Source organism: Cebus imitator, unplaced genomic scaffold, assembly GCF_001604975.1.
Source record: "Cebus imitator isolate Cc_AM_T3 unplaced genomic scaffold, Cebus_imitator-1.0 Scaffold256, whole genome shotgun sequence".
Classification (NCBI taxonomy): Eukaryota; Metazoa; Chordata; class Mammalia; order Primates; family Cebidae; genus Cebus; species Cebus imitator.
Window position 1 is genome coordinate 1558020 of NW_016107571.1, and position 13124 is coordinate 1571143.

General features: G+C 48.3%; 1 protein-coding gene across 2 annotated transcripts in view; it reads left to right on the top strand.

Moving 5' to 3' along the window:
• The first annotated feature begins 2972 nt into the window (after nucleotides 1–2972).
• The window catches only part of STRIP1 (striatin interacting protein 1), a 20378-nt gene continuing 10226 nt past the window's right edge, over nucleotides 2973–13124 (top strand). The window contains exons 1-10 of one of the 2 annotated variants that reach the window (XM_017499302.2): nucleotides 2973–3183; nucleotides 6432–6501; nucleotides 7201–7275; nucleotides 7691–7825; nucleotides 7926–8046; nucleotides 9065–9133; nucleotides 9959–10065; nucleotides 10157–10284; nucleotides 11507–11689; nucleotides 12058–12275. In XM_017499302.2, coding sequence (XP_017354791.1) covers nucleotides 3004–3183; nucleotides 6432–6501; nucleotides 7201–7275; nucleotides 7691–7825; nucleotides 7926–8046; nucleotides 9065–9133; nucleotides 9959–10065; nucleotides 10157–10284; nucleotides 11507–11689; nucleotides 12058–12275 — 1286 coding nt within the window. In that variant the 5' untranslated portion in view covers nucleotides 2973–3003. Of the gene's footprint in view, nucleotides 3184–6428; nucleotides 6502–7200; nucleotides 7276–7690; nucleotides 7826–7925; nucleotides 8047–9064; nucleotides 9134–9958; nucleotides 10066–10156; nucleotides 10285–11506; nucleotides 11690–12057; nucleotides 12276–13124 lie in introns of both variants that reach the window. The other variant, XM_017499301.2, reaches the window with a different exon arrangement.

A 13124-nucleotide genomic window follows, 5' to 3' on the forward strand; every position in this document is an offset into this window, starting at 1 on the left:
ATATAGTGTCTCGCCCTGTTGCCTAGGCTGGTCTCAAATTCCTGGGCTCAAGCGATCCTCCCACCTCAACTTCCCAAATTGCTGAGATTACAGGCATGAGTCATGGTGTCTGGCCCCTCAAAGTTAGCCATTTTCTTATTGGCTATTTTTCAAATTAGGTTGATCCCAACTTTACACTATTGAAAACACCATTGCCTAGAATATTATCATATACCTATCTTTATCTAAATCTGATTATTTCCTTAGCATCTATTACTAGAAGTGGAATTATTGCACCAAAACCTTCCCTGTTTGAATTTAGCTGAAAAATGTTTTTCACCAGTGATACAGCTTGTGATAGGTACAGGAAGATAGGCAGGAGGAAATAGCAGTGCGGTGATTTTGGATTAATTTATTAACTTAAAACAAAGACTTTTTAAGCACCTACTAGGTTGGGCCTCAGGGGAACTCACTGGAGAGTTGTATCACAGGGACTTCTGGACTTGAGCCTGGGGTATAAAGCAAGCAGGATGTAAAGCTGGAGAGACAAAGATGGATCAAATACCGTTAAGGATTTCACAGTATAGCAACGGATAACAGTAACAGCTGTTATTACACAATGCCTCTAAGATGTCTGATGAATATCTCGAACTTGATGTGTCCAAAACAGAAGTCTTGATCTTTCCTCTAAACCTGTTTTTCTTACTCTCAGGCTTACTTATTTATTAACATGATGCAGCCATCCACTCAGCTGCTCAAACCTAAATCTAGGAGGTCACTGTTTATTCCCCCTGTCCAGCTGGTAAGATTCCAGTAGGCTGGGTGTTGTGGCTCACGAGGCCTGTAATCCCAGCATCTTGGGAGGCCGAGGTGGGTGGATCACAAGGTCAGGAGATCGAGACCATCCTGGTTAACATAGTGAAACCCGGTCTATACCAAAAATACCTTAGCAGGGCGTGGTGGCACGCGTCTGTAGTCCCAGCTACTCGAGAGGCTGAGGCAGGAGAAACAGCTTGAACCCGGGAGGCAGAGGATGCAGTGAGCCGAGATCATATCACTGCATTCCAGCCTGGGTGACAGAGCAAGACTCCGTCTCAAAACAAAACAAAACAAACAAACAAACAAAAAAATATTTCAGCAAATCCTGTCCCTGCTACCTACTCAGCATATATGTATCAACCCAAGCCAATCCACTCTGGTACAAGCACCATTATCTCCAGCTACGTAGTCCCCGGACTTGTCTTGCCCCTATCCACTCTTGCAAGTCTCCAGTCCCGTCTCCAAAAGCAGCCAGGTTGATCTTTTACACATCACACCGTAACATCTTGCTGGATAACACCCTCGAATGGTTTTCCATTTCACTTAGAATAAAATTCAAACTCCTTCCCACTACCTTCAAGGCCCTGCCTTCTTCTGGCCCCTGCATTATCATTACATGGCTCTCATCAACTGCTATCCCTCCCTTGGCTCACTCAGTTTCAGACACACTAACCTCAGGGCCTTTGCATTTAGCCATTTTCTCTCTCTGTGTGCCCTTCCTGGAACTTTGCCAGGCTTTCTCTTACTTCTTTCAGAACCCATCCAAAATCACACCTTCAGACTTGCCTTCACTGGGCAGCATGCCTATATTATTGCCACACTCTCCACCTCCACCAACCTCCGCCCCCTTGCCACCTTCTAATCTCTTATATTTATTTTTGTTTCTTCTGACAAAGATTCTCTTCTTTGGCCAAAGCTCTAGTCAGGCTCCTGTGAGTCTTCTGCCTGACTAGGCCTAACCTCTTGGGCTTCCCTTTCTGTCCTTGTTGAATCCAGTTTGTGCAAGAACGCTCCACTGTTGGTGTCTTAGTCCATTTTTTTTGTTGCTATAACAGAAAACCAAAGACTGGGTAATTTCTAAAGGAAAGAGTTATTTTTTGCAGTTCTGGAGTCTGGAGAGCCCAAAGTCAAGGGGTTGCATCTGGTGAGGCTTTCTTAAACTGCATGGTGAGAGAGCAAGAGCATGTGGGCCAGCTCAGATCACCCTTCCTCTTCTTATAAAGCCATCAGTTCCATCACAGGGGCCCTACCCTGATGATTTTATCTAATCCTGATTACCCCCTCAAGGCCCCACCTCCAAATACCATCAACATATGAATTTGAGGGTTGAGTTTCCAACATATGGAATTTGGGGGACACATTCAAACCATAGCACTTGGTATCTGACTACCCTCAATATCTTAGCACCCTATCCTGCTTTCAGCAATAATCCTGTTAGGTCTGTTTAGCAAGAAACTTCTTATCTTTGATGTTTCTCTTAGTAATTTTCCGTCCACTGACTCTCATCCTGCTCTTAGGTCATAAATCCCTACTATTTCTTGTTGGAGTCAGAGTTAAGTCCAATTCCTCTTCTTCACTGCAAGGTCTGGTTGTAGTGGTCTCTAGCACCATACGCTCTCTTACATAAAGTCTGCTCTACCATCTTTAGTTTCACGAGCAAATTTTCCTTTGACACTTTTCAGCATTTATTTCTCTATATTTGTCTATTGCTTGTTGGACCCACCAAGCACTGTTATGTACCATGACCACAGACACTTGTCCCTCATTTTATCTTAACCGCTTGGCGCACGGGAGACATTTATTAAATGTTTGTTGAATGAGTGATTAGCACTCGTCACAACTGTAACTCTGTGAAGACTATGATCCTATCCATTTTGTTCTTTACAAAATACCCCAAGCCTTGAACAAGTCTTTGATAAGTGCAAAGCGATTTAGAGGAAGGAGGGGTGACTAAACTGACTGAAGAAGCTAAGGGAAGCCTCACAGATACAATTACATTTAAAGTGAAACTGAAAGGGAGGAAGACTAAAAAGATCAAAAAGGGAAGAACTGCAGACAGAGTACTGTGTTGGTCAGCCAAGATGGCTTCTATCACTGGCCGCCACACTTAATATGGCGACCAGGTAAAGTTCCCGGAGAAAATCACGCGAGAGTTGCATCACGGCGGCTGTCCGCGAATTAAGCTGGGGGTGTGGAGCAGCCAAGATGGAGCCGGTAGCCGGCAGTCCGGGCCCACTGATCGTGAACAACAAGCAGCCCCAGCCTCCGCCACCTCCGCCACCGGCAGCCGCACAGCCTCCACCTGGGGGACCGCGGGCCGTCGCGGGCCTCCTGCCCGGGGGCAAAGCCCGCGAGTTCAACCGCAACCAGCGCAAAGACTCGGAGGTCAGGAGCTTCGGGGGGCGAGGCTAGCACTGGGCTGGGGGCGCCGGGGGTCCCAGGCACTTGGCCGCTCTAAGGGCCAGGCCGGACTTCCCGAAGGGCTCGGGAGAGCCCGGGCAGGAGCTGTCACTATACAGCGAAAGGAGCAGGAAGCGAGGTTGGCAGCTCCTGGGATCGGGGGCATGAAGCCCGGGTCCCCGCTCGAGCTCCGCCGCCCGGGAGAGCGTCCGGGAGCCGGCGACCGCGGGTTTGCTGCCCTGGGCCCCGGCTGTGGGCGTGGCCTCGAGGCCCCTGCCACTGGGGAAGCCGCCTTCGCCCCAACTCGTGGGTGGGAATTTGGGGGCCTGTGTGCACTCCAGGGCGCTAGGCGGCCGCGCCCCCAACCTCTAATCATCTCAGGCCTCTGCCCCTGGCACGGGAGCGCCGGCTCCTGGGTCGTGCCGCGCGCAGAGGATGGCGCGTGTGGGCAGGGAAGGCACCGGCGAGTATCTAGGAGGCACTTACGGCCAGAGCGAGCTAATTATCACTGAGAGTATTGCGCGGCCGGAGGTCCCGAGAGTAGGAGGGGGAAACGTGCCTTGTTCTTCTGACCTGAGCCCGAGCAGGCCTTGGGTTGACAGTGCCTCTGGTGGGTATTTTGCCCAGTGCGCCTGATACTGAACTGTTAAGAGAAATAGACATTTTAGAGCATGCATTAGGACCCAGCATTCCTTCCTCTCTCACTAGTGAGCCGTTCTTGCCGTTCTGGAGATGGCATAGTCTGGAGCCGACTAGTAACCTCACCCCAAGTTAAAGAATTCCTCCCACTGCCTTCCTCTGCAGAATTCATGAATGAAGATACACATGTTGGGGCGTTTTAGGGCTTCTTAATCAGCACGTTCCCAGAGCACTTACTATGCCATCTCCTATGTTAATCAGCCCCCAAGCGAATCAACCAAGTTAACGAGAGGGAATTCCTCATTGTCCAAGCATAATGTACTCATTCATACCAAAGAGAGACGGTACTATCTTAAGACTGTGAAATCAGTTCCTCACAAGCTTTTGTTTTTGTTAGCAAGCCTAAACCCCTGATCAAACATGTCAACAATTGGCAACCCCCGAAGTAGAAGTAATTTGAGCTTAGAGTAAATAATTTGAAAAAACAAAGAAACTGACTTTTAAGGAGCCCTTGCATGCTAGGATGATGGACATCAGTGGTAACTACTCAGTTTTTCAAGTATGGAGGATTACTAAAGTGGAGGGCAGTGAACTACCTTCATCATGAGAGGAGTTATCATTTTGAAAAACGGTTTAAATTTTCCTAAGTAGCTATGAATGGTCAAATAAATACCCTTTGACGAATTTTAATTTCTCTTTTTACCCTTTAGTTTCCCCATAGAGGCCGGGCGCGGTAGCTCAGGCCTGTAATCCCAGCACTTTGGGAGGCTCGGGGGGGGTGGGGTGGGGGGGGGCTGATCACGAGGTCAGGAGATCGAGACCATCCTGGCTAACACGGTGAAACCCCGTCTCTACTAAAAATACAAAAAATTAGTGGGGCATGTGGCACGGGCCTGTAGTCTCAGCTACATGAGAGGCTGAGGCAGGAGAATCACTTGAACCTGGAAGGTGGAGGTTGCCGTGAGCCGAGAGAGATCATGCCACTGCACTCCAGCCTGGGCAACAGCGAGACTCCGCCTCCAAATACATACATATATACATTTCCAAATAGACTCATTACATGAAAGACCAGTCAAATGGACACATTTAAGCAGAGACCTGTCTAAATCCATTTCTTTCTTTTTTTTTTTTTTTTTTTTTTTTTTTAAAAGATGGGGTTTCACCATGATGGCCAGGCAGGTCTTGACTCCTGACCTCAGGTGATCCACCCACCTCAGCCTCCCAAAGTGCGAGGATTACAGGCGTGAGCCACTGCACCCGGCTAAATCCGTTTCTTTAAAGAGGCTGATGCTGTGATCTTCCTTTAGTCATAGCTGAAATCTGTAGTTGGGAGCTTGATCAGTGAATGCCTGGAGGACAGGGAGGCTGACATTTGATGAGAGCCCACTGTTGTAGTACATAATTTTGATTAGTCCTTTAAAATCTTCAAGGTAGGTTTTCATAATTAACATTCAATGAATGAAGAAACTAAAGTTCAGCAACTTGTGTGAGTGTACACTGTGTTGTCTCTGAACACAGTGTGGAGTTCTTGTTTGTGGGAATGGTTTTTTGTTTTTCTGGTTTTTTGTTTTTTGTTTTTTTTGAGACAGAGCCTCCCTCTGTTGCCCAGGCTGGAGTGCTGTGGCTCAATCTCTGCTCACTGCAACCTCCACCCCCTGGGCTCAAGATATTCTCCTGCCTTAGCCTCCCCAGTAGCTGGGATTACAGGTGTGCACTACCATGCCTGGCTGATTTTTGTATTTTTATTAGAGACTGGGTTTTACCATGTTGTCCAAGCTGGTTTTGAACTCCTGACCTCAAATGATCCCCCCACTTTGGCCTCCCAAAGTGCTGGGATTACAGACGTGAGCCACCGCGCCTGGCTGTTTCTGGGTATGCTATGTCATTTTGTGATTGGTCTTTATCTTCCCATGTAGATTGTAATTAAACCTAAGGACTTTACCTGTTTTTTTTTCTCACTTCTGTCTTCCCAGTACAAGTCTTCCAAGATGGTATGTTCTCAGTAATCACCTATTTCCAGCAGGAAAAAGATTGTCTTTGTCACATTCTCTCTTATGTTGGGAGGGGCTGCTGCCTTCTTTGTCAGTTCTTACTGAAATTTGAGACAAGGGTGGGAAAGCTGAGAGTTTCAATACTTGTTTTGCCCTGTGCTATTGATAGCCCACTAGCCAGAAAGAAGTAAGACTTCCAGAATCTTAGCATCACGTGGAAGGACCATTCAGTGCACAAAATCCATAGAAACCTTGTATTTATTTATTTAACAAATATTTGAGTATAGACCATTCATTCATTCACTTATTCATGCCAGGTACTGTGCTGGACCTTGTGAAATCATTGGTAAGTTAAATGAATGATGTTCTTATTCTCAAGGAACTTGCAGTCTTGTGGAAAAGCAGACACCAAACACATCCTATAATGATTAGTTATGATAAGTGCTCTGAAGGAAAGGTATAGGATACTCTTAGAGGTTTTAGGAAACAAAATGTGAAGAAAACATCAAAAAAGTGGTATCCTGTAACACAACAGTGTCTTGAAGCATGTGTTTCTTTCTTTGAAAGAATGATCTTGTTCCTAAAGCTCCTTCTTCTCAGCAGGGCTATTCGGAGTCTCCAGACCTGGAGTTTGAGTATGCTGACACGGACAAGTGGGCTGCAGAGCTTTCAGGTAAGGCAGGGACCTTTGTGTTATTTGGGGGTGGTTTTTTCCTCATTGGTCTTTAAGAAAATTAAGAATGAATATCATTTAGGACTTCATTTCTTTCCCTAGTTAGTTCTGTTAATGATATATATAAAAAACATGTTAGTTATTTGATTTCAAGCCTTATGTATCTTATAACTTTTTGTTGTCTTTTACTTTTATGAAGCTGGCTAGAGCCCAGTCCCGTTGTGAGACAGTGATGTTCCTTGGCTGTCCACTGTGACCCTGACAGTGGTCTCTCCTCCAGCAATGGGTCATGAGGGATGCCTCCATCTGTGCCCATCTGCTGCTGCCACTGCCACTCTCATGTAACACGAGGTCGGTGTGAGCTGCTTCTCTGAGCCTCTAATAATACAGGTCCTGCTCAAGAGGTAGCAGCCACTTGAGAGATGCATCCCAGGTGGCCACCAGCCCTGGCATGGCATGGTGGGATGGGTGCACATCAGACTGGAAGTGCGCAGATGGCATTCTGGCACTCTGGTTCTCTCTGTTGTGCACGTCAGAGCACTAAGATCCCTTTCATAATTAGAGAGCTTAGTCCGGGAGTCACTGTGACTCAGGGACAGAGTTGAGAGTGGAAGCAAACGCCTTGCCTTCTCTGCACATGTGAGACCTGGTGTGCAATGCAGACATGGAACCAGTGGTGACGAGACTTTGTTCCGACAGAGCTTTACAGCTACACGGAAGGGCCAGAATTCCTGATGAATCGAAAATGCTTTGAGGAGGACTTCCGGATCCATGGTGAGATGATTTCCCCCACTTCTTGCTTCCTTTGCCCGGCATGACAAGAGCTGCAGGGTTTCTTTTAGGTATCTGAATGACCTGTGTCATCCTGGAACAGCCTGAGAAACCTGCTTGAACCCTGATGGTTCAAAGCCAGATACATGTAGAGTGGGCTTGGGCACTTTGGTGGGGGCTTTTCAGAATGTGCATATGGGGAGAAAAAATAATTCATGCGATTAAAATTGCACCCAAAATACCAGTGTTTCAATTTGGAAATCAAATTCATAGAGCAGTAGTATGATCTTACCACTTACATAGGGGGTAACTTGTCTTTCTGGTCCTATGGCAGTTCTAAATTTGGTGAGTTAACATGGGTCCATGCCATTGTGAGGATTGTTCTAGGCTCAGGTGTAACTGGCTTCTTGCCCTGCAGTGACAGACAAGAAGTGGACTGAGCTGGACACCAACCAGCACCGGACCCATGCCATGAGGCTTCTGGATGGCTTGGAAGTCACTGCCAGGGAGAAGAGACTCAAGGTGGCTCGAGCAATTCTCTACGTTGCTCAAGGTATTGAATGGACTTTCACAGGCTCCCCTGGCACCTCTACCAGTGAGATTGCCCACTCAGATGCAGGGAGGGGCTCAGTGAGCTGAACCCTGTGTTGCAGGCACGTTTGGGGAGTGCAGCTCGGAGGCAGAGGTGCAGTCCTGGATGCGCTACAACATCTTTCTCCTCCTGGAGGTGGGCACGTTCAATGCTTTGGTGGAGCTTCTGAACATGGAAATAGAGTGAGCAATTTTTAGGGACTGAGTAGGGAAGGGGAGGGGAGGGTGGGAAGGGGGACAGAGTTTGCAGAACTAACTGGCTTTTAGAAGGTTAAATGGGCCACATGGGGCAGAAGGTCTGGTCCTAGGCTCTGTTCTGGCCACCCAGGTTGAATAACAGAGTTGCTTACTTACCTTGAAGACTGATGGAGACTAATGACAGGTCGCTGCAGCTCCCCGATGCCAGAGTTTTTACGCCAGACAGTGCAGGCCCTGGCTAGGCCTGGGGTGCTCCTCAGGAGACTCCTCACTTTGAGCTCTCTTTTGAACCTGCAGACTCTGCTGTGTGCGTCCTGCAGTTTCCCCCTTGGCAGGAGGCCAGGCATAAGACTGACACATGGGCGTAACCAGTGCCTGGCCTTGCCTGTGTCACCTTTGTCCCTCGTCCAGTGGACAGGTTAGCCGCTGCTCATCTAATGATAACACTGTCAATGATAATACCTAAGACCACTCATTGAGTGCCTGTGTGTCCCGGGCATTGTTCTCAGGACATTACATGTATTAATTCATGCTGAGGATACTATTATCATCCCTATTTTTTTTTTTTTTTGAGACGGAGTCTCGCTCTGTTGCCCCAGCTGGAGTGCAGTGGTGTGATCTCAGCTCACTGCAATCTCTGCCTCCCATGTTGAAGTGATTCTCCTGCCTCAGCCTCCCGAGTAGCTAGGATTACAGGCACCTGCCACCACGTCCGGCTGATTTTTATGTTTTTAGTAGAGATGGGGTTTCACCATGTTGGCCAGGCTGATCTCGAACTCCTGACCTCAGATGATCCACCTGCCTTGGCCTCCCAAAGTGCTGGGATTACAGGTATGAGCCACCGTGCCCAGCCGTGGCCTGAGTTCTTAACCACCGTATTCTATGGCCTCTTGTGCAGCCCAAGCATGTGTCACAGCATTTTGTTTCCCCATTGGTCAGTACTTGTCAGGGTCTTCATTTACCCTCCTTGGAGGAAGATGCTGACTCTCAAAATCTCCTGCAGCAACAGTGCCGCCTGCAGTAGTGCTGTGAGGAAGCCTGCCATCTCCCTGGCTGACAGCACAGACTTGAGGTGAGGCAAGCAGCAAGCCTGGGCTCCCAAGCGTTAGTCAGAGATGAGATCAGAGCAGGGCGTGGGAGGCTGTCTTTTGGTGTCCTTGGTGTGTGTGCTTCTGTACACGCTCATCTGCAGGTGTGATGGGCTCAGTGTGAATGATGAGTAGGAACTGCTGAGGGCTTGTCTTAGGTGGGGCTCTGGGTTGAGACTCCCAAAGGCAATCCAGGGTCAAGTGACTTATTAGAGCCACAGCTAAGTGTGGGCCTCCTCCTCACACTGTTACGAGGACCGGGTATGGTGTGTTTTATATTTGGATGAAACACATGTTGATGTTCCCTGGGCTCCCGCCTTCTTGTGTATACAGCTTGATCCTCATCTTCATTGGATTAGACCCAACAACTTCCTTATGTTTTATGGCTGCCTAGGAGTTCAAGCAACTGCTAAACAACAAGATGACCCTTCAGTTTTTGAGGGTTGAAGTCTGGCTGTTTTGTGAATTTGGAATTTGTAGATTGTGCTTGTAGTGTTCCCTCCTGGGTGTTAGGATCCCTGGGTGTCACCTCCCAGCTCCTGCTTTCCACTTCCTCGTCATAAACCCTGTTTTTGTTCTCACTGTGACCCTCTTCTACTTTGACCCTACAGCTCACTACCACCTGTGCGGTATTTTTCTTTTTAGGGAGCTTAGGGCGGTAAATGCTTTTGGCCATTCTCGTTCATGTTCGTTTATTCACTACCATTTATTAATATTAAGCCCTTGCTTTGAGCAAGCACTTTGTTAGACCCTAGGGGGCTCCCTTGACTCCCGATCCTACTCCATTGTGAGCTGGCTCTTGTCCTCAGGGTCCTGCTCAACATCATGTACCTGATAGTGGAGACTGTTCACCAGGAGTGTGAGGGTGACAAGGCTGAGTGGAGGACCATGCGACAGACCTTCAGAGCCGAGCTGGGTAGGACCCTGGGGATCCTCTCTAGAGGCCCTGCCTGGAAGCTGAGGCAGAAGGCTTTGGGAGGGTCCTGATACCTTTGTGTCATCTCCAGGCTCCCCGCTGTACAACAATGAGCCATTTGCCATCATGCTGTTTGGGATGGTGACCAAATTTTGCAGTGGCCACGCCCCTCACTTCCCCATGAAGAAAGTTCTCTTGCTGCTCTGGAAGACAGTACTGGTGAGCACCTCCTTGGAGAAGAACTCAGGTGGTAGGGGATGGGCAGTAGGAAGACTGTTCCTTGAATATCCTTTTGAATATTGAATTATGTGACTGTAAAACTGCTTTGGTAAGAAAAATATATATATTTTAAAAGCTGCTAAAAGGAGATGACAAAGAAGTGCCACTTTTGTTCCATTGTAGCCAATGAGGACATAGGCCTTGAGTCAGAAGAGACTGTTGGCTCCTGACCCCTGGAAGCTGTTTTCTCAGTTGTAGACAGCTCTCCCCCAGACAAGCTGCCTCTCAGCAAGCAGCTCTGAACCTGGAGTTTGTAAAGGGATTTGAGGAAAATTAAAGCTGGTGTAATTGGGGCCCTGGTTAAATGTCATTTGAAGGGGCAAGAGTGAGCCCTGAGCCAGCCTTTATTTTCTTTAGGGTATGCTGTCAACCTGATTCTATGTCTAGGTAGGGAGGGACTGGCTGCCAGGGTGGGCCGGCCAGCACACCAGGCTTGGAGTGTTATTAGCAGCCAGGCCATCCCAGGAGGAGTGGCATGGGGAGATGGTGGAGGTGCGTTGGGACTGCTGCCACACTGGGGCTCATCCCTCCTTCTTTCAGAATGGGTTGACCCTGGAGCCAGTAAGTGTAGGATTTCTTAAGAGTGATTGACACATTTTATCTTGGCCACATATCCTGTTCTTCACAAAACCTTGCTAAGGCCAGAGAGGAAAGCTGAATTGCTCAGAAACAGTAAAACTAAGCAGTCTAAAATTGCTGCATGGTTCTGGGGTTTCTGCTTCTTGGGAGATGTTTAGATGAAGCTTTCTTTTTTTTTCTTTCAAATTTGAGCAACCAACTGTATTTCCAATTTGACTTCGAAGGACTTGCATGTACAACTTGTGAAACACATGAGTCTTACCAACTTTTCTAGGAATTTGAAGGGTTAGGCTGTTTGCCTTTTTTAAAATTGAAGAGTATGTCATAGGTGCAGAGTTCAGTGTGTCTGTACGAGAGTCGGTCAGCCTGCATCTCTACTCTTTCCTTGTTCCTTTTTCTCCTTTCCCTTGATGATATCACTGAATTCTTCTGGCAAGTGGCTTTAGTCCCTTGTTCAGGGGTTGCCTGGGTCTCTATAAAGACATGGGTCATGATGTCATGGGTGCTTCTGAGCCTGACACAATGGTCAGGGACCAGCCCTGTGGCCATGTTGACACTGGCTCTGCTCCCATCTGTGATGCAGTGCACGCTGGGTGGCTTTGAGGAGCTGCAGAGCATGAAGGCTGAGAAGCGCAGCATCCTGGGTCTCCCGCCACTTCCTGAGGACAGCATCAAAGTGATTCGCAACATGAGGGCCGCCTCTCCACCAGCATCTGCTTCAGACTTGATTGAGCAGCAGCAGAAACGAGGCCGCCGAGAGCACAAGGTGAGGGCAACAGAGGTCCCTGCGACTCCTGAAGGTCCTCAAGGTGCATGCTTGCAGCAGTGCGGTCCTTGGAGGAGCAGGGCTGCTGGAAATGAGCTCTGAGTAACCAGTCAGAATCATGCCTCCATGGCAAGGACACTTTGTCCCCTACTCTGGTCTAGTTTATGATGTGTGCTCAGCACGTGGTGCTTTTGAGGGACTGGAGGAAGAAGTAGTTGATTGTTTGGCCCCCGTCTTGACTCTGCCTCTGGTTGTTCCACTGTTCTTAGCTCTACCCGACACACCTCTGTGCTGTGTCTCCTCCAGCCTCACTTCCCTGGTCTGCGTCCTCAGTTGGCTCTTGTCTCATCTCCGTTCCCTGGTTTCAGGCTCTGATAAAGCAGGACAACCTAGATGCCTTCAACGAGCGGGATCCCTACAAGGCTGATGATTCTCGAGAAGAGGAAGAGGAGAATGATGATGACAACAGTCTGGAGGGGGAAACATTCCCCCTGGAACGGGATGAAGTGATGCCTCCCCCACTACAGCACCCGCAGACTGACAGGCTGACCTGCCCCAAAGGGCTACCATGGGCTCCCAAGGTCAGGTGAGTCTCAGACCTCCGGAGCACTCTTGGCTCCTGAAGCTAGAGCCCTCACACCCTCAGGCCTGCCCCCTGGCCTGCGTCACCGTGTGTGGGCAGGCTGACCCTGGCTCTGCGATGAGGCTCTTTTAAAGCACCCTGTGCTGGCCTGAGGGTCTCAGGGAGGCTGGCCTTGCTGGTCTCCCACAACATGGCCCCCATGTGGCTACTGAGTCAGTAATTTGAGTTAGCTCTTGGTTAGTTAGGCATGCTAGTGAAAGGGAATAGGAAACAAACAAAAACAAGAGCATTTAAGCAAACATGCCCCCATCCACCCTGGGGTTGTATATGATTTTTAACAGAACAGTGATAGATTAAGGAAGAGTTTCTTTAGAGCCATAATGAAAATGTTTGAGATATGTGTGGGTAAATTGATGGATGGGAAGGTACCTGGAGATACATAAATGGCGTCTGTTTGATAGGCAGCAACTTAAGAAATAAAATAGATGTATGTGTGAGAGGATATAGAAGTCACTTTCTTGATCCAGGTAAAGCCTCAGTTTTCAGTGATCTGTGAAGGGAATGTAAAACAGATCATCAGAAAATGTAAGGTATGCTGATTGTTTGGGATAGGAAAATGTGACCTGTATGAAAAATCGGTGGCCTGTAGCTTTGTTTAAAAATTTTAATATTTGGCCGGGCGCGGTGGCTCACGCCTGTAATCCCAGCACTTTGGGAGGCCGAGGCGGGTGAATCACGAGGTCAAGAGATCGAGACCATCCTGGTCAACATGGTGAAACCCCGTCTCTACTAAAACTACAAAAAATTAGCTGGGCATGGTGGTGCGTGCCTGTAGTCCCAGCTACTCAGGAG